The sequence below is a fragment of the Yamadazyma tenuis genome, chromosome 1 (genome assembly GCF_029203305.1).
Source record: "Yamadazyma tenuis chromosome 1, complete sequence".
Lineage (NCBI taxonomy): Eukaryota > Fungi > Ascomycota > Pichiomycetes > Serinales > Debaryomycetaceae > Yamadazyma > Yamadazyma tenuis.
This window is the reverse complement of record NC_089461.1, coordinates 991,560-1,017,200: the sequence shown is the minus strand read 5'-3', so window position 1 is coordinate 1,017,200 and position 25,641 is coordinate 991,560. Positions and strand designations below refer to the sequence as shown.

General features: G+C 45.4%; 13 protein-coding genes across 13 annotated transcripts; 5 read left to right on the top strand and 8 right to left on the bottom strand. All coding sequences in view use genetic code 12, as the record gives it.

The window, feature by feature from the left end:
* Window positions 1-764: 764 nt before the first annotated feature.
* Window positions 765-2,903, bottom strand: POX1_1 (fatty-acyl coenzyme A oxidase; the record flags this gene model as incomplete). Its single annotated transcript, XM_006687925.1, has 1 exon — window positions 765-2,903. The coding sequence occupies one exon, from the start codon at window positions 2,901-2,903 to the stop codon at window positions 765-767; it is 2,139 nt and encodes a 712-aa protein (XP_006687988.1).
* Window positions 2,904-3,418: 515 nt separating this feature from the next.
* Window positions 3,419-4,372, bottom strand: PMU1_1 (putative phosphoglycerate mutase pmu1; the record flags this gene model as incomplete). Its single annotated transcript, XM_006687924.2, has 1 exon — window positions 3,419-4,372. One exon carries the CDS (start codon window positions 4,370-4,372, stop codon window positions 3,419-3,421), a length of 954 nt encoding a protein of 317 aa, XP_006687987.1.
* A 64-nt stretch (window positions 4,373-4,436) lies between these two features.
* Window positions 4,437-10,229, top strand: ECM5 (PLU-1-like protein; the record flags this gene model as incomplete). The annotated part of the gene is made up of 1 exon (XM_006687923.2): window positions 4,437-10,229. One exon carries the CDS (start codon window positions 4,437-4,439, stop codon window positions 10,227-10,229), a length of 5,793 nt encoding a protein of 1,930 aa, XP_006687986.2.
* Window positions 10,230-10,532: 303 nt separating this feature from the next.
* On the top strand, window positions 10,533-11,702 carry PSN45_000501 (uncharacterized protein; the record flags this gene model as incomplete). The annotated part of the gene is made up of 1 exon (XM_006687922.1): window positions 10,533-11,702. The coding sequence occupies one exon, from the start codon at window positions 10,533-10,535 to the stop codon at window positions 11,700-11,702; it is 1,170 nt and encodes a 389-aa protein (XP_006687985.1).
* Window positions 11,703-11,759: 57 nt separating this feature from the next.
* Window positions 11,760-13,052, bottom strand: RPL7 (60S ribosomal protein uL30; the record flags this gene model as incomplete). Its single annotated transcript, XM_006687920.2, has 3 exons — window positions 11,760-12,386; window positions 12,581-12,671; window positions 13,045-13,052. The coding sequence occupies 3 exons, from the start codon at window positions 13,050-13,052 to the stop codon at window positions 11,760-11,762; spliced, it is 726 nt and encodes a 241-aa protein (XP_006687983.1).
* A 168-nt stretch (window positions 13,053-13,220) lies between these two features.
* PSN45_000499 (carboxypeptidase C) lies at window positions 13,221-14,861 on the bottom strand (the record flags this gene model as incomplete). Its single annotated transcript, XM_066157465.1, has 1 exon — window positions 13,221-14,861. The coding sequence occupies one exon, from the start codon at window positions 14,859-14,861 to the stop codon at window positions 13,221-13,223; it is 1,641 nt and encodes a 546-aa protein (XP_066013562.1).
* A 339-nt stretch (window positions 14,862-15,200) lies between these two features.
* On the top strand, window positions 15,201-17,027 carry RSC9 (Chromatin structure-remodeling complex protein rsc9; the record flags this gene model as incomplete). The annotated part of the gene is made up of 1 exon (XM_006687918.2): window positions 15,201-17,027. One exon carries the CDS (start codon window positions 15,201-15,203, stop codon window positions 17,025-17,027), a length of 1,827 nt encoding a protein of 608 aa, XP_006687981.1.
* Window positions 17,028-17,113: 86 nt separating this feature from the next.
* PSN45_000497 (uncharacterized protein) lies at window positions 17,114-17,302 on the top strand (the record flags this gene model as incomplete). Its single annotated transcript, XM_006687917.2, has 1 exon — window positions 17,114-17,302. One exon carries the CDS (start codon window positions 17,114-17,116, stop codon window positions 17,300-17,302), a length of 189 nt encoding a protein of 62 aa, XP_006687980.1.
* Window positions 17,303-17,331: 29 nt separating this feature from the next.
* Window positions 17,332-17,943, bottom strand: rtf2 (Replication termination factor 2; the record flags this gene model as incomplete). Its single annotated transcript, XM_006688773.2, has 1 exon — window positions 17,332-17,943. The coding sequence occupies one exon, from the start codon at window positions 17,941-17,943 to the stop codon at window positions 17,332-17,334; it is 612 nt and encodes a 203-aa protein (XP_006688836.1).
* A 49-nt stretch (window positions 17,944-17,992) lies between these two features.
* Window positions 17,993-18,445, top strand: GIM5 (subunit of tubulin prefoldin; the record flags this gene model as incomplete). Its single annotated transcript, XM_006687916.1, has 1 exon — window positions 17,993-18,445. One exon carries the CDS (start codon window positions 17,993-17,995, stop codon window positions 18,443-18,445), a length of 453 nt encoding a protein of 150 aa, XP_006687979.1.
* Window positions 18,446-18,486: 41 nt separating this feature from the next.
* Window positions 18,487-19,161, bottom strand: RAD10 (ssDNA endonuclease and repair protein rad10; the record flags this gene model as incomplete). Its single annotated transcript, XM_006687915.2, has 1 exon — window positions 18,487-19,161. One exon carries the CDS (start codon window positions 19,159-19,161, stop codon window positions 18,487-18,489), a length of 675 nt encoding a protein of 224 aa, XP_006687978.2.
* Window positions 19,162-19,545: 384 nt separating this feature from the next.
* PSN45_000493 (uncharacterized protein) lies at window positions 19,546-21,291 on the bottom strand (the record flags this gene model as incomplete). The annotated part of the gene is made up of 1 exon (XM_006687914.2): window positions 19,546-21,291. One exon carries the CDS (start codon window positions 21,289-21,291, stop codon window positions 19,546-19,548), a length of 1,746 nt encoding a protein of 581 aa, XP_006687977.1.
* Window positions 21,292-22,679: 1,388 nt separating this feature from the next.
* Window positions 22,680-25,425, bottom strand: PSN45_000492 (uncharacterized protein; the record flags this gene model as incomplete). Its single annotated transcript, XM_006687913.2, has 2 exons — window positions 22,680-23,547; window positions 24,902-25,425. 2 exons carry the CDS (start codon window positions 25,423-25,425, stop codon window positions 22,680-22,682), a joined length of 1,392 nt encoding a protein of 463 aa, XP_006687976.2.
* Between the last annotated feature and the right edge of the window lie 216 nt (window positions 25,426-25,641).

Here is a 25,641-nt window from a genome sequence, read left to right as displayed (position 1 = left end):
CATAAAAACGGTGCGGATTTAGTTGAGGAAGATGATACAGATTGTAGGAGGTACAGGTAAGAGGCACAGAGATAGAGTTTTGGTGAAGGCCTGGAAGGCCTGGTATACGAACTCAACGGCATTCTTACTATGGCGATCTACAGTGGGGTGTGGTAGTCGAATCCAGAGGAGCTGGAGATGATGACAGTTTTTTCATGTTAGCACCTCGGGCCTTCCAGGGTTCAGGGGTACCACCCGGTGTAGGCCTAATGGTGGGAGCTTAGTTTTAAGTTTTGATTTTATAGATTGGTCTGGATCGTGGAAGGAGATATATAGGGGTGAATCGAGGTCGAGCGGCTGTCATCGCAGTTATATTTAGAAGCCCTATTTTTAGAATAAGCATCGGTATCGCGTATGTCTAAGAGTAGCGGAGGAGAAGTCTTTTTGGGGTTTGGGGGTTTGGGTTTTGCCGCCTTGCGACCCTGTCAGTAGGCTAATAAAAGGCTGTCATTAGATTAGATTGTCATTAGATTAGACTGTCATTAATGTCATTAAAATTTCACTAGACTGTCATTACTGTCATAAAACTGTCATTACTGTCACTAGACTATCATTAGACTGTCATTACTGTCACTAGACTATCATTAGACTGTCATTACTATCACTAGACTGTCATTACTATCACTAGACTGTCATTACTATCACTAGACTGTCATTACTATCACTAGACTGTCATTACTGTCACTCACCTACACTAACTCTTCTTCAATTCATTACTATCTACTCTAATCATCCTCTTCCGGGTCCAACAGCTCCGCTGTCTCATCAGTAAACTCCTGTCTCGTCCGATCATCATAACTAGGTCTCTGCAACATCGCCTTAATCGAGGCCGTGTATGGAGCATGGAAGCTTCCCGGTGCCGGATTGTTGTCCTTGACAATCTTAAAGTACTCCTCGTAAAAGTTCCCGTCATAACCTCCCAAGGACGAGTTGATCATCATGTCTGACAACTGGAACGCGTCCGTCAAGGGGATCACGTGTGGCCGGATCTGGCTACACAACTCCTGGATTCTACCGGTGGTTAAGGTGGTCATGGCATCGGCCAGAATCACCGAGTAAGACAAAAAGAACCCGGAAAATGCCTCCAATACAATGGTGGCCGAGTATAATTGTGCCAACTTATCCAAAATCTCCACCAACACCTTTTCGTCAGGCGAGCTCATGGAGTCAATCTTGTCCAAAAATGCCTTCAACAAGAAAAAGTGGGCCAACAACTTGGACAACGTCACCAAGTCAGCCCCAATATAATCCCAATCTTCACCATTGGCCTCCAATGCCTTCAAACATTGATAAGACCCACGGATCAACACCACCTGAATCGCCTGCAAAAGCTTACTGGTGTCTGACAACGCATCGGAGTCCAAAATGGCATCCTTGTTGTTGATGTACTTGGGAGCATTGTTCAAGAACTCCAAGATTCCCTCAGGCTTTTCACCACCTTCCAACACTGATTTGATATTCTTCACCAATTGCTTACCCACAGACATTCCCAAGATATTGTTATCACCTTCCCAGGTACACTGCACGGCAAAGTCGTTGTAGGCCTTTCCAAAGCCCGAATAGGCAGAGTAGCCATGCCCCCCACACGCCTGTCTACACTGATCAATGTTGTTCAAGGTCAACCAGGTACATGTGGACTTTAACGAGCCACTGGCCACAAACAACGACTTGGCCAAGGCGACTCCGCGGTCGATACCGGCCTTGTCGTCGTTGGCCACCGCCAGGTCCAAGATCTCGTTGGCCTCTTTGGCGTAGTCGGCCAACACGTTGGCTCCATTGGAGAAGGCATAACACATGGCCAAAATCGGAATCAACCGCCGTTGGTGCAATGGGTAGTCCAAGAGCTGACTCTCCGGGTCCAGTTCCTTGGCCTTGGCCGCTTGAAACTGTCTTCTACCCACTCCATACCGAGTAGCAATGGTGATGACCCGCGATGACCATCTGAACGCATCCTTAACCATCACCACCCGGCCACCCAACAACGCCGAGTACGACAACTGGTTGAGAGCTGCCTGCTCCACGTTCCCGTTGGAATCCACCTTGGCATATTTCTGTAACATGAAGAACCGGGGGATCTTGACGTTGGAAAACTGGATCCACCCATTGTCAATTCCTTCTCTGCCCATCTTGGACCCGATGTCCCCCACTGTCACCCCGGGCATCAACTCGTGGTTGGAGTCTCTCAAGGGCACCACAAACGTCTTGACACCATAGTCCTTGCCCTTGACAATTAATCTGGCGTATACAGAAGAGTGTGTGGCCGAGTGGGCTGCACCTCCGATCCACCACTTGGTAGCACCGACGTGAGGCGTGTTGATGATGAACTGGTCGTTGTCCTCGTCGTAGGTGGCGGTGGTTTCCAATCCCGCCACGTTGGACCCGTGTGCCAATTCGGTCATGGCAAAACACCCGTAGATGTTCTTGATAAACGCGCTTTCCTTCTCCAACACCCAGTAGTTCATCTGGGCAAAGGTTCCGTTACCTCGGATGCATCCAATGAACAATCCGAGATGCACCCCCACCCGGGTGTGTAATTGGGGGTCAAATACCGAGATTAATGACATTCTTCTTTCAAATTCATCAAATGTCTCACTTTCAATGTATCTCAGCAACCGGTTGATTTTGGCAATCGTGTTTTCTCTGGCCTCAGCCTTGGTCATGTCATAGTCACTGGAACGGGCTGCCAAGATCGGGTCTCTTTCCATCTGCTGAATCATGGCTTTTGTTTCTTGAGACCGTTCTTGCGATCCTTCGAGAAAGTAGTTCATGACTTCAGGGTTGAAAACGGCTGCGTCTCGCTCAGCCTGAATAAAGTTTTTGGGCGCCGGAGGAGCGCTGGAGTTGACCACTTTGGTGACGGTCATGGTGAATTTATTGTTTGTGTATGTGTATGTGATATATCAGTTGGTTTATATAGTTGAGCAGCATTTTGTGGAGAATCGCGCACATCTGTGAAAATGAACCATCAGCCATTTTCACAGAAACCATCAGCCATTTTTACAGAACCCGTGGGTGGGTGTAGATGGGAGTTTCGGAGCCCGAAAAAACGCTAGGTAGATGTATGTACCTGTATGATTCTGGTAATGCTATTCAGAATTGTCTTCAAGCCTTGTAATTGAGTGTTCTACTGGCCTCATCTCTCCTACGGTTCCTCGGAGTGGCATCTCAATCATGTGAACGACCGCACCATGTGAAAATCAGCCCGATCATGTGCCTAACACCGCGATCCTCCGCAGTACTTTTGCACCAGCGGCGGCACCACTTGCTCGGGCTTTCTCAACTCCGCATTCCGTCCCTGACCTTATTTACAGGTTAATGCGGAGTTTTTACCCAACTCCCGTCGCGTGCATCATCTTATGCATTGTATGTCTATTTACATCTACAACCTCTCCTGGGTTCTAGTGGCTTTCACCACTACCGGAATCATTCCTCCAGTGGAAATCGTGAAGTTACGGTGGCCCACCACCGCCAAAAGACACTTGATTGTACCGCCGTGTGAAGTCACATTTAGCACACTATCATCCCACTCATCAAAAGCCCTCTGCAAAAACCCGTTCATTCGAAAACACATGTCGTCAAATTTCTCTTCCTGCTCTGTGTACAACTCATCTTCCTCGGTAAACCCTGGTTCAGTGACAAACCCATGGCTGCTAAACCGCTCGAGAATTTGGGTTTTTGTTGACCGCTTGTTGCACAAGTGGTAGCCGATGATTTCTCGCACCGACTCCACCACCTCCACCGCCGTGTTTTCGGGCCACAACCCGCCCATTGTGAGTAGCAATGTATTGCACGACCGCTGAAGCGGCAGCGCCACGTACCGCGTGGGGAGCGGGCACCCTGCCGCCAACTGGGCGCGCCACACCGCGTGGTTCTCGCGCCCCTGGGCCTCACCCAACCGAGTCAACCGCGGATCCGGGGCGTACTCCACGTCCCCGTCGCGCCCAAGCCGGTGCCATTTGCGGTGCCACTCCGCCAGCCCGTACTTGGACACAATTACATTGTGGAATCCCTGTCCATGACGAGCAAGGAACAAAAGCTTGTATTTGGTGGTGGCCGACTGACCGTTCAATCGCGCAAGCCGCGCCGTGAGCTCGTCCCACGGCTCTTTGCGCCCGAAATCATGTGTAGCGTAGTTGAAGTTTAGGTCGTCAGTGCTGTCGTCGCTCTGGTGGAAGAACCCCGGCTCCACACTGAATTCCCATCCAAATTTGGGCTTTCCCTCGTCAGTTTTCTCGTGGCGCCGTTGTTCTAGCAGCTCACGGTACGCGGGTAGGAGATCGTACCCAGCCCTAGCGTCCTTGTAGTCCTGTGCGGTAGGTATTAGAAGGGACATACCACTTGCAAATGTATTTGTGCAAGTGCGAAAGCGCGCATTGACTTTTTCACTATACCGCTACATGTGTGGATCCAATGAACACAAGAATGTGGTAACTCCAGCATCGCAGTATATTGGTACCGGCCCTACAGGAGTAGTGACTGATACGGATTCAGGATCTCTGACAACTTTTCTGCTGGTTCCAGTGCCTCTGAATCTCAATCTACATCCATCGCTTCAACCATGCTCACACGGACTCAACGCAGCCATCAAGGACGATACCAAAACCCCTTCTCTTCCCACGGCAATTGTGCACGTTACGACCGACACCGATACGTGCAAGGATCCTGTGGATGTGGTACAGCGGTACGGCCGCCAAGGGAAATTGGGTGGTGCAATTAAGGTCTCACCCCATCGGCACCCTCATTCCGTCAGCTTGAACAACTTTCAGTTTGATGCCAAAAACCCTTTCCAATCCCCAGAATCCTCCGTCAGCATCCTATCCCGTCTCCGGTTCTGCCACCGCTACCTCCAATGGCATAAGATGATTCAGGCTGAAGTACCATCAACTTCACCCTCAACTGCGCCTGAAAAGGCTCCGTCACCAATCGATTTGTACGAGCTCTACGCGACTGTGACCGAGCTAGGTGGTTTCTCCGAACTCAGCGAATCGCAATGGAACTCTCTTTCGATCCGGTTTAATGACCGGCCAGTCAAGTCTATCTATTCCACCTACTTGTTAAAATTTGAAGCCAGCCAGATGGACTCGCTTGAAATGAATAATACCGGCAAAAGAATGCTCCACTCTGTCTGTGGTTCCTACAAGCGCTTTAAGCGGTCGGTGAAAGTCAAATCCCAAAAAGGGTTTCTTCTAGAATCTCCAGTTCTGGTGGAAATTCTGCAGAATTCACTTTCCCCATGCTCGCAGTTGAACTTCCACATCAAAAGCGTATTGGACAACCTGATAAATATCGACGACACTGCCCGTGGTGTCTCTGGTTCAACATTGGAACTGGTGATAGCAGAGGACGCCGAGTTCCAAAATTTCGTTACTGGAGGTTCCCAAATCTCCCTAGAGGCCCTTGAATCCCAATACTGGTCTACTATACCTGACTTCAACCAACACTCACTCAACCCCATACGAGTCCCTTTGCGGAAAAGCGGGTTGGGATCCAATATAAACGATTCCTTATCCAACCTGACCCAGTTTGAAGCTGATTCAATGAGCCCTTGGAGCTTGTGCAATGTTTCTGTATTACCCAATTCCTTATTGAGCGCACTTCACGAAAACGACTTGAACTCCAGAATAACAGACCCAACAGTGGTTGTGGGAATGACGTTTTCCACAGATCCCTGGCGCTGTGAAGATCACTTTACCCTCCGAATCAACCATCAACTTACCGGGTTCAAGAAATGGTACATTGTGCCTGAGCTGGATTTCGAGAAGTTTGAGAACTACTTGGAGTCTGTCAGAAAAGAGCAAGCAGTTCCCACTACAGACGAATGTTTGAAGTATTTCGATGATACGAATGAGAATAAACGTATCAAGTTCGAAGCGTTGAAACAATCCTTGTACAGCTCAGACGCTGACGATATCAGATTGAAGCATTCCAACCGAGTATTCCAACAGTTAATTGAGCACAAAACCTCCAAACCCCCAGTTTTGGATCTGTTCATTTCCCCTTCGAAATTGACAGAGCTTGGTATCACTTTCCACACAGTGCTCCAGAAACCAGGAGATTATATCATCACCTATCCCAAAACTTATGCCTTCAACGTATCTTTAGGTCTCAGTATAAGTGAGGAAACCAACTTTGCGTCCGCACTTTGGCTCGATTATGCCATTGAAGGAGAAAAGTGGTTACTTCAGCATCAGATTTTGCCCAGTTTCTCAACCTTCAGATTGCTTGTTAACTTGCTCCTGAGCTTCGACCTGAATACCGTTTCTTCCTCCAAATTATGCTTAAATTCTTCTGTGCACAGTGGTGTGTCTCTGTTGTATAACAAGCTATATGAGGAAGAACTCGAGCTCAGAAACGAACTTCGGAACCAGATTGCCATAAGAGAGACTACAATCGACGAAAAATCGCTTAATGATACCACCTACATATCGGACGACACATTGGCTAATGTGTTTCCTTCCAAAGTTGTCCTTTTGGATGTGCACACAAACCAAAGGTTGAATATATCTATAAAAAGCTTCTTGGAGTACTTGGATATCAACAAAGCAGAAGAGCACCTCGATTCCAAGACTATCCCCGACCTTAACGATGGGTCAATAAGGGCCGAATTACACTTGTTTGTTTCCGATGAAAAGTTAAGGCTGTTCAGCAGAATCTTGTCCAACTATTCTGATGATTATAATGGGTGGATGTCGCAATATAAAGAGGTGATGGAAGAAAACTTTTCCATGCCTTTGAAGAACTACAAGGCTTTGCTTGTAGATGGGGAAAAGATACTCATCAATCTTAGTGTTGCTCAGCATTACAATAGGCTAATCGGTGAAAAAGAATCCATCATGGTTACTTCTTTCAAGCACCAGTTGGCGTCCTTGAAAGCTTTTATAAACGAGGCCAATAAGTTTGTTGAAGACTGCCAGGCCATTATATCAATCAAACATCAGCAGAGAATAAGAAATGCTGGTGATGATGAACAGGTGTTGTCGGACGCCAATGAAATAATTCCCCAGATGATTAAGTTAATCTCCCAAATCCCTTCGTTAAACTTTGACTGTGTGGAAGTTGACCAAATTATCGAGTTCAAGAATGAAATTGAAAACTTCGAAAGAAGCACTCGGTTGTTGATATCCAAAGAAAACCCCTCCCTCAGAGAGTTCAATGATTTGATCAATTTCGGCAAGTCTTTTGGGATCAGATTAAGCTCGCTTGAGTTCATCATGAGGATAAGGGATAGAATGAAGTGGATGGCGACTTTTGATATCATTGTGTCTGGTGGTGAGCCTCTCAAAGACAAAAAGAGACTTTTTACCCTAAAGGACTTGGAACAATTCTATCAGCAAGGTTTAGAGCTTCTTGGCTCGAAAGATGTTGACAAGATTCTGATCATTGAAAAAACCATCAAAAACAGCCATTCTATTACCAAGCGAATGGAACACAGTTTAGCCCTCGAGGAGCTCAATATATCCTCTATCAAAGATGTGGATAACTTAATCGATGAGATCGATGAAAAGCTCAAATTACCTAATGAAAATCGGATTTTTATTGATATCAACAGGTTCGATGAACTCTTGGACTTCAAGGCATCCTTGGAAACTTTACAACGGTTGTATGAATTCAACAATCATCTTCGAACTGGTGAAAAGGAGTACCTGTTTGAAGAAGCAAAAAAGCTTCAGCAAGAATTAAAGGAGACCAAGCTTCCTATCAGCCCCAAAGACTGGAAATTGATCGATGAACCTATCGAGGCCACAGAAAAATTCCTTGAAACTTACACCAAGCTACTCAAGAACTTGAATTTGGTGACAACCACCAGTATTGACATGCAAAATGCTGATACCAAAGGAGCTGTTTCGGTTGAGCTCATCAAGTTGTTACAGAAGTTTATGGGAAAATGCCATATAAGCTTCTCTACCGAAGATGACACTTACCCCAACTCCACTACGTTTTTGTTTCTTCATGACAATGATGATATCAACATGCACCAAATCTACTGTGTTTGTCGGGAATACGAATTCGGAACAATGATCGAGTGTGATAAGTGTAAAGAATGGTACCATGATTCATGTATAAAAGACGTTAACGATTCCAACACCATCACCGTCGAGGAAGAGGAAAAGACGGAAGACACAAAGAAATCTAAGAGTGGTGAGAAGGCTAAGAAGAAGAGAGAATCCAAGAAACTCAAAAAAGAAGAGGTAAAGGTCGAAGAAAACGAGCTTGATGATGACGAAGTTTTCATTTGTCCGGTGTGTGAATTGGTATCCTCAGGTAAGAACGAAGACAATCATATGTCTCAGCAAATGTCCCTGTTGGACTTGATAAAGTTCACAGAAGATATGAAGAGACTTCAAATCCACCCCACTCAAGAGTACCTCAAGTTGGTGGAGTTGAATAACATCGTACAAAAGGCAGGAATCCTATATACCCATCAGGTTACTAGGATCAAACAGCTGGACCTCTCCATTGACGAGACACTTGGCCAGTTATACTTCATATTTCGGAAAGTTTATGGAGCTGCTATTCTTCTTGAGGACTTGTACTACGAGTTGCTAACCTCCATCAGAAAGTACGAGTCAATAAAAAGTTTAAAACAAAGGGTTGAAGAGTATCAACGTTGGAACAAAACACAGGCCCAATCTCCTCCGTCAGCCGTTCCTCAGTCACCACCCACTGGTGCAAAACGTTCCCCTGATAGACCGGTGAAGTCAAAGGAAAGTCCACAGAACCACATCAGCTACTCTCCAATAGATGCTCTAGTTGAAGCAGCTAATGATCTTGATGAAACTGAGACCGTGGATGTTTCTACAGACTTCAACGAGAGTGCTAGTGATCTAGAAAAGTTGAGCAAACCCCTGGAAGCTGCTTGGTCGCGTGTTACGGAAGCTGTGGTGCCTGAAACCAACGTGACAGATCTTGATAGAGGCGATAAGGAAATTCCCGAAACTGATAGAAGCCAAGTGGACGTTGTTCTTCCAGATAGCGAGCATGACCAAGATTTTACAATAGAGAACCAGGCTTCTTTGGTTGCAAAACAAGAGTTGACTGTCCCCAACCAGGTAATTGCTTTGGAAAATGAAACTAAAGAACACCCTCAAGACTTTGACACCAATATTGTTATAAATAATGGTGTATCACACCCAAATTCGGCGGCCGAAGGTGAACCACATTTAGAGCAGGAAGTTGTCAAGGATTCACAATTGTCCACGCCTTTAGATGATTCTGAACTTGAGCAAGTGCAGCTTTTGATGGATTTTACCCAACAACTTCACCCTGAAACTACTCGTGTAGGGCAGTCTCAAGACTACACACAAATGACTGAAGTTTCACAAAAAAGAGAAGAAGTACCACAGCATGTTGAATTACCGCAAATTTCGACAGAAGAGGTTGCCAAAGACCCACCTGTCTCGGTTAGGGAGGCAATTGCTCTTGAAGAGCCAGCTCCAGTTGAAGAGCCAGCTTCAGTTGAACAACCAGCGCCAATAGAAGAACCAGTTACTCTTGAAGAGCCTGCTCCAGTTGAAGAGCCTGCTCCAGTTGAAGAGCCTGCTCCAGTTGAAGAATCGGCTCCAGTTGAAGAACTTGGGCTTTCAGGGTCTCTGACGATTCTGTTTTATCCTTACTCCAAAGTCGACTCTGAAAAGCCTCATGTAGCATTGCCTGCTGCTGTTCGCTCACCATCATATTCAGTTCTTGGCTTGTTACCGATTCAGGAAGCACTTCACACTTCACCAGAGACCCAACCGAGGACCTACACACCCGATACTCCAATTGAACCACCTTTGGAAGAATCGGCTACTAATACTGAGAGGACTGAAGATATTACAGCTACAGTACAACAAACTAGTTTACCAGAACCTGCAACCCTTGCTCTTCCACTTGAATCTGGTCAAAATGATGCTGACTATATAATGCCCGATTCTGATCCAGCTTCCAAACCAAGCTCTCAAGTTCCAAGTTTCTCAGTCTCAAACCATGTTGAAGTAACTAAAGAAGTAGCTCTTCCCGGTAAGACTTCACCTCAAGAAAATCATGTTGCTGTTATACCACCTGAAGTTCACGGACCTGATATTTTGCAACCAGAAACAAATGAAGCCAATGGTAACACCTACCAGTCTGAAGCTAACGGTTCACCGCTTGTGAAACTGAAAACCAACTTAACATTTGAAAACAATAATCCCTACGAAAATAAAGGGTAACAAATCTTTATGTCTGTAATATAAATTGTATTATACAAAACTCACAGTTCTTATAAATCTTGTGAAATCCACCAAAGACTTTGAAGACTCCCACAACTCCATCAAAATCAAACGTAAATTGCTCAAAAAACAACCATTAGTTAAATATACCCATCAGTAACACTGGGAAACCATATAACGACAATATAGATGGTTATGTATAATAGCCTCGTACCGTTCTATTTTGCAGCCAACACGTCTTCGTCGAGGTGCGCGCTGTTTCGCGTACACAAATATCTATCAGCTACCACATCTCAAAACAAAATGGACTCCGAAGAAGTGGTGGATAACTTTGTGCACAAGTGCTGGGACACCGTCAGCAAAGGGAAAGATTACATTTATGTCCTACAACTACGAGAGCTCATATCGGAATTGGAGCTCCAATTGAACGGACAGAACTTTCTTAAACATGATGAAACAAAACTTTTGAACGAGATGATTCAAGATAAACCCACCTTAAAGTTATACAAGCTGGAACTCAAAAACTTCGTGTTGAAGCTTGTAAAACATACAAGTCTTTTGAGGTTTCTAACAGAGCGAACTGGTATATCTCGAGCAAACTTGGTTTCATTGATCACCAATCCTTCCAAATCATACCCATTATCCCCCAATCAAACTGTTAACCACATGTCGAGACCATTCATGAAAAGAGGCCTTGGGTCCTTCAAATCAATGAATATGCAGGAGAATCAAGTCAACCAAAGGGAGGACCACATATCATTGATTTCTCGTGAAAATAGTGATTTGCAGAGCCTGAACAAAGAACATCAGTTCAGGATACGAAGTCTCGAGAAACAAAACCAGAGCTTGAAAGACTATATCGAGACCCTCGAAAAAGAGGCAAGGAGTACGTCCATTGTAACCTCCACCAAAGGTAATAAGTCCCAAGACCTGGTGACACGAGACCTTATCAACCAGTGCAACCAACGAGACAAAACTATAAAAGTACTAGAAAGCATGTGTGAACAGTATCAGAAAGAGTTTGAGAAGTTGAAAGAGAACTCTGTCATCAAAAACTTGACGGCCAATTTGGAGCAGCAGAACCAGTTAATCGACTCACTTCAAAGTAAGTTGAGGTTGCAGTCTGACAACCATAGTGAGGAATTACAACAGTTTCTCTTCAAGATCCCGCTACTAAAACAGTATAGAATGTATTATAGGTATAAAGAACAACACAAGAACGTGGGGATTGTGTTTGTGAATGTTGTTACCTTAATCATCACCTGTATTATAATCATGACGATTCTACGGATTTTTTATTTCATTACCTTGAATGTCTTTAACAACCACAATTCAGGAGCTGAGTATATCTACGACACATATGGAATCAACCACTGGGGGGATGAGTACCCAGTTTCAATGGTTTGGTGGAAAGAATTTCAGTGGCTCGAGTATTTGGCATACCAAATGGGAGACTGGTTTGAGACAAGATAGAAGTATTACTTCACAACTTAGTGATTAACGTGTAGTAAATGTACAAACCTATACAACTTAGTTCATTTGCTTAACCAAAGCGTTGATGTACTCTTCTCTGTTACCGAAGTCACCACCTTGGATAAAGTGGAAGAACTTTCTGGATCTGAAACCACCGGTTGGGTTAGACAACTTGAATGGCCACAAAAAGTTGTTGGCTTGCTTGAAGTTTGGTCCAACAGTGTAAATTTCGTGGATCAAGTCTTCAATAGACAAAATACCATACTTACCCAAGTTAGCTTCGATAATGGCATTGTCAGACAAAGGAACTCTTTGCTTGTTGACCTTACCGAATCCTCTCTTGTAAGTCAATTGCTTGATGGTAGCCAAACTTGGGTAACCGTAAGCAATGTATGGGTCAGCCAACTTCAACAACTCAGTGGTGGCCTTGGTCAACTTGACAAACACACCAGAGTTAATTTGGGTCAATCTTAACAATTGCAAAACCTTTCTTGGCTTTGGTGGAATCTTCATGATACCCTTGATTCTGATGACGAAAGCCAACTTTGGTTGAGCATCAACGTAGTAAGAACCAGCAGCCTTAGCATCTCTCTTGGCAGAGATGATGGCTCTTTCGGCTTCAGCGTATTCCTTGGTGTAGGCAGCGTTTCTTTCGTAGATGGCCTTTCTCTTTTCCTTGTTAGCCTAAAGGTTGTTAGTAACATAATCATATATGATATAGTTCTTTTGATCCTTCTATTTTCTCAGTCCCGAAAGATGGTTAACGATTGACAACATTGCCGTAGCTAGCCGAATACAGATTGGTGTCTTCATCTTCAAAAATATATGGGTTTTATCAACTACCATATCAAGAACTAGGGTTGAAAATTTATACATACGGCTTTTCTGACGACTCTGTCAGCAGCTCTTTGCTTCAAGATCTTTTCGTCGGTCTTCTTTTTCTTGATCAAGGTTTCTGGTTTCAAGGTACTGTGAATAGTTAGTAAGGTGTAAAAAGTCATATAATGACTCCCTGGGGATGAAAACCTATTTACTCTTAGTCCATAATATCAGTACCATCAGGATGTTTCCAGAGCCACAAAAACTCTTGGTCGATTGAGGAACTGAACAGCCACGTTCATTCCCAATCACATCCCCGGTACGGTTGTTTAGACTCAGAGGAAAACAGATTTATCAGGCATCGGCACTTTGAGTGTAATTGAATAATCAGCTGCAAGATAATCTTGAATTCCCTTGGCCTCTTGGGAGGAAAGGATAATAATATTCGCTTCGTCTCTCATGCCCTCTGCTAATGCCTGATATCTACAAACATTAAGGGGTCTTTGGTGGGTGGTTTACATACGTAGCCATTTTGTGTATAGTTGGGATAACTGAAAAGTTTTCTGCGCTCGTCTTTAGGTAATGAGGTGAAAAATCTCGGGCGATAAACACACGACTTTTCTCCCGACGCTCGGGTCCAAAACTTAAAGAGGAGGGCTCCAGCCCCCCCCTGCGCATCATTTATTGCAACCATATACACTAATAGCCAAAAGAATAGTCACCCAGAATCCATGTGTTGACCATGTCCAAAGAATTTTCAGGCTGATCGTACGGAACCATATGTCCTGCGTCGTAGACCCTCAAAAACGTAAACTTCTTGTAATTCTTGACCTGTCCAGCGAATTTGTTGTTGTTAGTAACCCAAGTTCTTAAAGGTGCCAGTTCAAACGCTTGATGTCCAGAGTACTCCAAAGCATCGGACCAGTCGTGGTTACCCAACCAGTTACAGATATAGTCTTTATCACCAGCATACAACAATACAGGAACGTCCTTTTCCAACAATTCTGCCACATACTGTTGGAATGGCTTCATTTCATCTCCATCCAAAATGAAGTTTTGGAACACGGTATCGTCACAAGAAGTGAAAATATCCACCTCAGCTCCGACGGTAGCCTTCACGTATTCACTGTTCAAGAACTCATCAATGTAATTCATGCCGCTGTAACATTCTCCACCGGGTTCATCACAAGGTCTTCTGATGTCGTAGGGGTTTAAGCCGGTTTCGTCATAAGGTCCAAACAACTTTTTCTCACAGAAAACAGTGGCAGGAACACAAGTAAGAGGGTTTTGGAACTTGTAGCACAACTCAGTCAATACAGCACACTTGGGGTAGTCACTATCCATTTGCTCACAGGTTTCTTCATCCAATACCAGCTTGTATCCTCCTTCTCCACATCCCATAGGACGGTACGCCTTGTACTGGATAAGAGGATCGGTGATACCGTTTCCAATCAACACCGACGACAATTCAAAGGTTCTATCAGCGTTGTTAATGATCTCAGCAGCAAAGCTGGGAATGTAGTGGCCTCCGTAGGACTCCCCAGCAATGTGGAACTTGTTTCCTCTGAACTCAGGGAATTTCTGGAAGAATAATTCGACAAAAACGTAAAAATCTTTGGCAGCAGTGGCAGTATTTTTGACCTGATCACCTTCGGTGTACGAATAGCCCACACCCACAGGCTGGTCCAAGAAAATCACCGATGCGTTGGCATTCCACGAGTAAGGGTTGTACACGGGCTGAATGGTGGAGTTGATTGAAGAAGGGCCTAACTCAAAAAACAACCCAGTGGTACTGGAACATCCAGGTCCTCCATTGATCCACAAAATGATCGGGTCGTTAGCAGGGTCGTTTCTGCTTTCAAAGAACCAAAAGAAAAAGTGTTTACCCAACTTTTCTACGTTCAAGTATCCAGTGTACTGGTTAACGGTATCAAGACCTAGTGCTTCAGGGTGGTTCTGCTTGATATCAATGGAGTAGCCTTCAAACTTGTCATGGGACAACGTCTGGAATCCTTCTCTGACACCTTTGAGGCCCCTGAACTTGTTGTTGAATTTGCTAACAGGTTTTGTGTACTGGTCAACCTTTCTTTGTATCTGCTTGGGAGACAAAGTTTCAGAGATAAACGCCCAGGCCTCGGCCAATTCCGGGACCTTGGCATATTCGGGGTTGGTTAATTCCACAGTTAACTTCTGCAACAAAGAATTGGTGCTTTTGTGGTCAGCTTCGGTGTCAATAACTTTGTGGTTATTACTGAAGATGTGCTGGTTTAACCCTGAAAGAAACCCAGCATTGACGGCACTGGTGGCCATAGCGAGCGATAAGAGTGCCGAAAACTTCATGACACTATACGGTTGAGTCGAATGGTATCTAAGAACAGTTCGTCAAGCACCTTTAACAATTGACTTGTGCTAGTGGAATGACTGACTTTATATTTGTTCTCCCTTATCAGAGCCGTTCTTTGCGGTGCGGGCACACACGGTGCTCAGTGCTCGGTGCTAGCGCGATGGTAAAGGAGTGCGCCCACCACCGCGACCAGTTTTCCTGCTCAGTTGTTTGAAATCCACCGTGTACTACCTTTGTGTTTGTTGAGACCATCTGATTTCTTCAACAGTATTAACTATCGACTGTATTGGCCCTCTGAGACTCAGCCTTATAACCCGTACAATTTTTCTGTTGCTATGTCGGTCCAACCAGTTCCTATCAATGTCTATACGTCTTCCACCAGCACCATCAACGGCAATGTCAACCAGATGAATCTCATTGGAAACGGTCATATGGGGGCCACGTTGATGGATAGAATCGTCATGTCGCTCAAGTCAAATGTCGCTTCCGAAGTAGAGTGGGCGTTGGCGTCAACCTACCAGCAGTCTTTTGTGGCTCCCGATACGATAGATTTCGAGAAAAACGAGTACTTGGGGAAACAATTGATCAAGTACTTTATGGTTCCATTTCGGTTGATCCAAGACGGCAAGGCCGATGAAATCTCCAACTCAACCGTCAACTTGAGCTTGGATGCTTTATTGAGTATCAGGAATTCCATTCAAGATATCACCAACCAGCAATGGCTTTCACAAATCTATGAGTTCAAGCAGGACCTCGCCGATGTACTCAAGCTCTTGGTGGAGTGGATTTACAAAGATGGCCCTGGATTTAGCTTGGGTAGGTACAAAGACCAATTTGTCGAGTACCTTTTCCACACCATCGATATTTTGGACACCTTGACATGTTACTATATCAATAACCCAAAGACTGACGAGTTGTTTAACCTCATGTTGTTTATTTCCACCAACTCGTCTGACAAGTACTTGATTATTGGCTCTTTGAATTGTTTAACTCACTTGTTATTTACCAAGGCCGATACCATTTCTGATAACGAGAACAAAGAGTTTAACAACCAAAATAATGCTAAATCAGGCGATGAAAGTTTGGTACCGCTTTACGACAACTGTATCGACAACTTTACAGAAGAGCATCTTGAGCACTTTTTGAATTACTTGTTGCTCAATGACCCAAAATTGAATGTTTCGGTATTGGACTTCATAAAACAGTACTTGAACTCGGGTGCTTCTGATAAGAACCAAAGCTTAAAAGAGTCTAAGTTCAACCGATTGAGTACACTCTTACAAATCAACTCGAGCAAGAAGAATTTGCACACTTTGTTAAAACAATTACCCGTGTTGTTGACTACAGACGTGATGTTGAACGAACCGATAACCGAACATAAAATCGAAGAACACTTGGCCAAGAGATCAAACCACTCCAGTGTTCCCCTGGAACCACCTTTATTGTCTTCAAACTTGTATGATATAATTTCCAAATTTCCCGAGCCAATGAGATCGAGTGTTTGGTTGAGATGCTGCTATGAACCTATCTTCAACGATAGCTACGATGATGACACCCCCAGCGAAGGTGTCATTGGTGAAGTCACCCAGATTTCTTTGTGGAAGGCCTACGAGAAACAATTTGAACCCATCTGGAAAAACAAGTTGGCTGAATTTCCTGAATTATTACCAGCAGTCGACTTTATCAAGAATGTGACGAATGCATTTCCGAACTCTGAAGCTATGGTGGTGATGTTGAAAAACGTAGAGCCCCCTAAGAAAAAGTTCATCATCAGAGGCATTCAGCCCAGACAATTTGCGGTTGACATTGATGTTGCCAATTATGAGGCATTGAAGAAGAAAGTGGTGGTGGACAAGAGGGATATAAACGAACAATTGCCTATCGGCTCGATTGATACTGCCAAGTTCCAACAGTCATTAGAGCTGTTAAATAGCAAGATCTTGTTCAGTTCCACGGGATTGAAATTGAACAAAATCAATCTACTTGCCAAAGATATCTTGGACTACATAATAAGCCAGTTTCAGCAGTTCCCCAATGCCGACGAGTTGGTCAATATTTTCAGGTTATACAATCGCAGCTGGTTGTTGCAAGTGGTATATTCCAATCCGGTGCTCGTGGAGATCGACTTGGTTGGCCACGAGTATATCAAGTACTTGATATAATTTGTGTTTATAGAATATAAAATTCTCAGTGCGCACCAATCTCTGCTCGTTTTCTGTATCACTTGATTTTCATCACTACTTTCAAAATGTCACAACAACTTCCTTTCAGAGTCAGAGCAACAGATATCATCCACAGAAGCACCGTTCTTGGATTGGTGGGTATTTGTGTGGTGGGACTTGGTTCTATTTCCTTCAACATCTACATGAACTCCGACTATGCCAAAATGAACAGAAACAAGTTGAAGTTTGACCCTGAACAAACCAAAGAAAACTAGACGCCCCAATATCTTATTATGTACATAGCCTATAATTTACGTTTCTTTGTCGGCAGACTCGTAGTGTGGTTTCGTTTGGACTTCTTGCCCTTTTTCACCGGTTTCTTGGTGTGGTGCAAGCCTTGCGACAGAAGGAGTTTCAAGTGTTCTTCATTCGCCTCAGCATCCTGAGACCCAGGATTTATCACTACCACGTCAACCTCTTCGTACGGTGTCTGACAAGCTGGACACTTCAAGCTCTTAAGCTCCACAAGCTTTGTTATAAGTTTGTGATCTAATACGCACCCGCAAGTCCTCAAGTAGACAAACGTTAAAGACGACTTTGACACAGGACAGACTAACTGGCCGTGCTCAAAAACCGGGTTTATATCGAGAACATCATTCAAAGACTTGAGGTGCGCAAACAGCTGATTTGTTTTGTAGGTTTTCTCTAACAAAAATTCAAGTATCAGCTGTTTGAGAATCATGTTACCCTTGGAGTCTCCTACTACCTTTTCATCCACCAACGACTTGTGCGAAAGCACACACCTGGATAAGTCTACTGGATCCTCTGGTAAATCACCACGGTGCTTCTCGATGTCCTTTTTGTACAAGTTGATGATATCCTGACGTTTTGCAATAGTCCCTCCATCGTTTCCCATGGCTGAAAATCTCGCAACTAAATTTTCCAAACCCTCAACCAAGTCCACCATGTCGCAGAGAATAGATTTGGGACAACTTCACCCCCAACAGCTTGTAGAGCTCAAGAAGTCCACCGAGGAAGAGGTCACACACTTCACGTCCTCACTACAAGCATTACAGACGGCCCAGTCTAAATTAAAAGACTGTATAAGCAGCATCGATAACATGAAATCTCAGCAAGACAAGCAGTTGCTTGTACCTTTGACAAGTTCTTTGTATTTGCCAGGCAAGGTACAAGACCCAGAGAAGTTCTTGGTAGACATTGGTACTGGCTACTATGTGGAGAAGACCAGCGAGGATGCCAAGCGGGTATATACGTCGAAAATCACCAAATTGAATGAAGACTCCGCCAAGTTGAAAGAAATCTTGGTACAGAAGAACGAGATATTGAATCAGTTAAATATGGCATTGAGAACAAAGGTGTTGCAAATGGAGAAGGAGAATGCCAAGCCGGCTGCCTGACTTAGAGCTATATAGTAATGTACATAGACCACAGATGGTCATTATTGCAGTCGTTCAGGTTCATTATCTGGAGTTTGTTCCTTATTCAAGATGAATGGCTGGCTGAAGGTGGCCTTGAGATTCAGGATCTTTCTGTCACCAAAACCATGGATTTTGATGTTATCAGCCTCCACAATGTCCTTGAACGAGCCGATTTCTGTCATGAGGTTGATGACGTCTGTCTTGTTAATAGCTCGAATGCTCGTGAGAGTATCGGTCAAATTGGACTTGAAGTCGCTCTGCTTGGCTCCTCGGATCGTCAAGTTCACCTTGGTTCTTGAAAGCTCGTTGTCCTTCAACATGGCGATGTAGTTACCGGCTTGCTCAAAAGACCATGCTATAAGTAACGTCAAGTCTTGCTTGATACAGATATTGTTCAACTTGCGAAGCGCTTCTTGCGGACTCTCGATGTCGATTACTGCCAAAAGAATCTTACACGCGTTGTCTTTAATGGTCAGCACCGTAGAACCCTGGTTGAGTTTTTTACACCTTCGCCATATATACTCGGGGTGTAATTGATGATACTTCATTGAAAGAAACAACACTTGGAGCGTGGGGTTTATGTAGTAGTCAGACAAGATTTCCTTATTATACGCGATAGGCTTCTGTTTAAGCAAGGAGCTCTGGAAGACTGGGTTTCCCTTCTGTGACGGGGCCACTTGAATCTGGGAGTACATTTGAACTGCGGGCTGAATGCGGCGAGAGACCGGGCGAGAGCTCTGCCCGACACCCACCGGCAGCGGCAGTAGCAGCGATCGAACCATGGGTTGTGTGGGGAGGGTTGTATTTGTGATTCTTGTGTTTGTGGCATCACTTGCACTAGTTGCAGATGAAGGGAGCAGTTGATCGGGTTGCGGGCTGTCGGTTTGAGGACGCTTGGGGGCAGAGTCCGCATCATCACCATCATCGCTGGCATCAGCATACTGCTCTCGCATGCGCTTGACGCCCTCTAACACACTTGCAAACGAGGTTGGATCCATGTTAACAAAAACCTCGCAGTCGCGATCGCGACCTTTAGGCTGCTAAAAAAATGTGGTATATATTATTATACATGCAAATACTCAGTCATTATATTCGTGAAACCAGTTTTCGTTATGGACAAGCCCATTGTGCAAGTCATGGTAGTAGGACCAAGTATCTTTTCTGGTGATGGGTAAATCTCCCAAGTCTTTAATGTTATAGTCAACAGGATGGTCGATGTCGGCGTTTAACAACAAGTGTCTGTGACCAAACTGATAGTTAATGTTGTACTCATCCTGTAACATCCGGGAGTCACAGGCGCCGGGCAACGTCAACAGGGTGCGGGACAGCGACTGGAACCGGTTGATCTCGGGACTTTTGGCACATACACTGTCAGGTACCCAGAGGTTGATGTCATCTTGGTAGTTATAGTCCATGAAGTTTAACTTGGTGGTAAAGCTTTCTTTACCGTACTTACGGTCCAATATCGACGAGATATTCGAAGGAATATACACCGAAGACCCTTCGAAGTATGTGTGCCTGAGTGGAAGGATCTCTGAAAGGGAGTGCCAGTTAAAATGCTTACAGTGCACCAATATGTCGTTATCATCACCAGCCAAGGTGGAAGGCGGATTGAAGTTGGTGTGGCTCAAGGCCGAAATGTCGATGTATAACCCTGAGTTGATATCGATGAACCGACCGTCGATGAAGTTACGGCCATTACCTTGACGCACGTACGTGGGGCTGATATCAAGCAAGTACTTTGCATTTCCCCACTGGGGGTTTTCAAGCACCAAGGAGTTGTTGTAGTGCCGCAGCAAATAGTCGAGGTGACGGATCGACAACTGGATATCCACGTCGGTGTCCCATGGCATGTTTACACCGTTATAGGCCCACCCGAGTAAGGAGCCGTAGTTGACCCAAGACGGTACGTCGATGGCCTCTGCAAACTCGAACCAGGCACGAATCATGTGCTGGATGATGCTCTGTCTTTCCCGGATGGAAATAAACCGCTTGAAGAACGGGTGGGCCAAGTGATGGGAATTTCCCTGGACCACATCCGAGTAAATCCACGGATACTTGAAGTACCGATCACTATCATCGACTATGGAGTTGGCGTACTTGAGAAACCCAAGATACTTCAGGTCTTCAGGGCTCAACTGGTGTTTGTTTTGCAGTTGGGTTAATTTGATCATCTCATACTCCGGGTCAAAGTAGAATTGGTTAACGTCGATATCCACCGACTTATTGAGGGTATTGAGGGGGTAGAAGTCGTAGTGGTTGACGTTGGCGTCCAATGAGTTATACTCATTCATGAAGTCGTTGTTGCTGAACAGGGTGTTGAGTAAACTACCATACCGACGACGGCCTTCCACCGGCACCAGTAAGTAGCCGGTAGGTGACCGAACAAACACCCGATCCGGTACGTCCTTAAGGCAGAACAAGTTGGCCATGCTACGAAGGACTTTGGTTTCGTAGCTTTCGAGCCAGTAGGAATTGACGGATCCAAATGCTTCCACTTCTGCCGAACACCGACTTTCATCATCAATTTGACGGAACTGAGCCACCATCAGGGAACCTGGCAGAAGGTCCACGAGATCGTCCCAGTGCAAATGAAGCTTGGCACCATCATGAACTTTGTTTATGAAGGTATACAAGCTGTAGGTGGATAATTTGGGGTTGAACCCTGAATCTCTTTGGAGATGAAGGGCTTCAAGGTCCAACCGCTGCTGGTTGACGGGTGTGAGTAGCACTGCATGGAGCTGGAACAATCCACATACCACCACGAGAAAAAGCGGAAGCCAGAACTTGAGTTTCTTGTTGTACAACCGAGGTAATGGTGTCATGAGCTGTCAACAAACGAACAATAACAAAGAGCAGTACTAAGATAAATGCAGAAGCTTATGACGAGGTTGAAAAATGCAAAACTGATCTGGCAAAAACTAGCTCTCTAGAACCTTAAGCTTAAAAAAAAATAACGTGAGTGGGAAATGGTTCTTATTTGTATACAATTTGACGAAACAGCAGCACCAGAAAAACTGGTTTGTTTGGAAGATGAGGCTAAATTTCACGATGCGAGAATTGGATGGGGGCACAGAAAAGGCAATCGCCAAATGAAATATTGGTGTTCCAATATCCGTAAGAGTTTGTATTTGAAGGGTGGATATTGCTACAAGATCCTTCGGTCAACATGATATACTTACAGTTCTGGTTATGTCTTGGATCTGGGACGTCACTGATTCCATCTGAGAAGAAAAACCCAATCTTAGAGATTCCTGCACACAACCATAAGATCAGGCACCTGAATAGCAAAGGTATATTTCAGCCTCTTGTCCCCTGAGCCCAACACTATTCAGGCACCCCCCATCATCTGGGGGTTGCTACTACCAACAATATCAACATTACCAACAACACAAAAACACCCAACCGGTCAACCCCATCAATCTCCTGATAGCAGATCGAGCGCGTGCTGAGCTTCTTCAACGAGGCTGTACGTACGACTCCTATTAACGAGGCTGAATATTGTTGACGCTCACGCTCAAGAATACTAACCATTGGATGTTCTCGATTATGTCAGCGCATATGGGGGTGAGCGTGCATAAGGAGATGTAGCGTTGCCAAGGCTGAGAACAGCTGGATTGTGCATGACGAAGGTGGGTCCACCCACAGCCACCACCGCACCACCACGACACCACGCCGGGTACCGCGCCCGCGGTTGACTTGGTTTGATCTCTTCCTCAGGCCACCAGTGCGGCAGAGAAGATCCTAAGCACAAAACACAAAACTGGTTCTTGTGGAGAAAATGGCAGTTGATGAAAAATCTTGGAAGCGACGGTGGGGTAATTATTCCGCGTATTGAGAGGATAGGAGAGGACCTATTAATAGACAGAGTTGCTAATGGAGTTGAAGAAATTTGGCCACCCACACACCATCCAGGCGGCACTGTGCTCATTATGCTAACGATACGCTAAATCCAGCACCACGGTAAATCCAGCACCACGGTAAATCCAGCACCACGGTAAATCCAGCACCACGGTAAATCCAGCACCACGGTAAACCCAGCACCACACTAGATCCAGCACCACACTAGATCCAGCACCACACTAGATCCAGCACCACGCTAGATCCAACACGACGCTAGATCCAACACTACGCTAGATCCAACACTACGCTAGATCCAACACTACGTCCACATCAACCGTTGCATATCTATGCACTATGCTCTATAAAATGACTATGTGGGGGTAAACCACCATTCAAGTCCCGTCCCATGAAATACCCTCATACCCATGGTGGTTTCCCGGCCAAACTTGGCGTCGTACCGGAACTGGCTTCTAATCGACACAAGCTTATCCTTCACCATCAAGTAGGAAAACATCGAGTAGAATACCGAGAAAAGAATGTCAACTCGCCAGTGATGATCCAAGTAAAGTGACGACCAGATTTGGAAACAACTGTACACAAGTAATGCCACCTTCATCACCCGTATACTTATAAGGTTCACAAGAAAATAAACGCTAGTAAGTGACATGCACGAATGAAGCGATGGAAGAATACCAAACTCAATGGATTTGACATAAATAATGAAAAAGTTTAACACCCTGCCAAACGGGAAGTTCAACTCAATTCGTGTTAACCCTTCGGAGTACCCGGGCAGGTCATATGTGGCGTTTTTGTTCTCCCCGTAGTACTGAATATAAATGGGTGGCACGTTGGGGAATACCAAGTGCGTAATGTTGACGCAGATGCTCTGCACGCCAATTGCAATCACAAACAACTTGAGAATACGCAGCGGCTGAAACAAGTAGAGGTACCACGCAGTCGCGGGCACCACGAGGACGTGACCCATCAAGTAGAACACAAGGGCCACGATGTTTTTGGCCTTGTTGATGGGATCTTTGAAACTGTAGATTCCATTGAGAATAACCCATCCAAGCATCATCAGGTAAACGGGGAATCGGTCCCAGCTGCAGATAGGCGATGCTACCGCCGTATCGTTGTCTTGGGAAGGCTGGACCTGTCCCACTGGCGCCGCTTTGTTGGCCTCCAAGTCACTTAGAGCAATTACATGACTCCTAGGCTCGCTCTTCACAGTGGTGGGACTATAAAATCGCCCAAATACCAATATACCACCGAGGAAAAGGCAAAGCACCGTTAATACGCCACCCTGCCATGTCTGGAACACGTAGTCATCTAATCGCATCACTAGTCGCACGTTAATTCGGGGTTTTACCAGGTTGGGAATAAGGTTCATAGTGTTAAAAAGCAAAAGCCATACACATAAGGGAATACAATTTCGTATAATCACTACCACTGTTTGTAGGAGTGTTCGGTTGTTGAGCCAGCATCGGATGAGATGCGAGATGAGTATTTTTGCGTACGATATCGGGAGATAGAACCGTCGTTTGAAAGACAACATAAGTGCGTTGGCACAGTTAGACAAACAAAAGGGATGAAGCAGCACACACCCGCAGAAAAGGCCTTGGTTAGAATACAGGGCTGGGAGTCAAGGCTATGGTCAAGGGATGATGGGTACGAAAAAACCAATTTGGATTTGTCGGTTGGGTGTTTGTCAAAAGAAGTCGGTACGTGGGTTTATTACGAAGAAAGCAGTATCGTCTATCATGGCGCGCAATTTTTGTTGCGAGGCAACCGGCGAGGAAGTCAGTGAGGCATCCTCGCCCCATGGGCCCAGCACCGCGGTGTCAGTTGCTGCGGTCCCTGCGGCACCCACGCGCGCGCGTCGGACTTCGCTAAATACTACGTGTTTAATTACGAGCAACAGGTGACAAGGGTCTCGGGGATAAAAAATGATCTATACCAAGCCTTTACGCGAGATCGTGGTAGCGGGGGCCCAGTGCACGGAGTTGTCCGAGCCGCTCGAGGGCCAGACGTGCCACCTTGTGTTTGAGACCCGAGACGCCAGGAAACAGTACATTTCACGTCACGTGTACACACCTGCCACCATCGTCATTGTGTGCGGGGGCCTGCAGACGTTGCCCTGGCCAGGTGCGCATGTAGCTGCCGACACCTTTGAAGACCTCCTCCAGAAGGTGGGTCACGTGACCTCCAACCTCACCCCACATGAGCATCTTGTGTGCGTGGTGGTGGATGGGGTGTCAAGGTTCTACTGGCAACTAAAGGCCTCCGGGCGGCTTGGGCTCTTCCTGCAGTTGCTGAAGCAATTGGCACTTTTGAAGCGCAAGTACAAATGTAACGTTGTAGTGACAAGCTGGAGTCGACAATTTGACAGAGGATTCTACGCCCGCCCAGTGGCACAACTGGTCCCACCCTGCCATCAAGTATCGACAGTGTCGTACCTTCCCGGCGAATATTTCCGGTATTTTGATCGAATTTTTTATATTGATGACGGAATATATAGTCTTCGGTAGAACCTAATATTCAGTATATATGACATGGAGCGTAATATGATGAGGATAATAAACAGAAACTTACATGACAGTCAAGTCACCGAACTTCTCCTTGTATCCTGGAACGTTCCATTTACCGTTCTTGATCATATAGTTGACCTTATCGTCCAAGTCGGGTCTGGCCTTAGCCACATCGTCGACGGTCAATTGGTCGAAAGGACGCGAGTTTTCAATGTCCTTCAAAGTGGTGTTTAATTGGTTGATTTCGTCCAACACAGACTTTTCAGTCAATTTGGCGTTTTCAATGGCCTTGGCCTCAAACACCTCGATGGTCTTGAGGGTCTTGGACACGTCGTAGGTGGCGGGCTTGAATTCACCAACCTTTTTGGCGATGTCTTCGACCACTTTTTTGTTATTCAAAACGGTTTTGTAGTGTTCGAAATCAACAGTGGTAGGTTGTTGGGACAAGGTGAGATATTCCTTCTTGGCCTCATCGTGTCTCTTTTTGAAGGCGTTCAAGGAGCTGGCGGTGCTTCCAGTCAATCCCAACTTGGAGATGATGGTGGCCCACTCGACTTTGGTGCTGACGGCTTTGGCTACTGAAGACATGTTTAGCAGGTGTAATGTGTTTCCCGAACTTTTTTTCCACTCGCAGTTTGTTCGCAGTGTCGATTCATTGGCCAATGGAAAAACGGTCGTGCACATCCCCCACAAACCTACCGCACCAACCTCGCGGTTCCCTCGCGCTCCGTCGTGTCGCATGTCGCACTACTGTCGGTAGATCACCACTAGATCCCATTAAGTGAATACCTGCCAAAGTGTCGT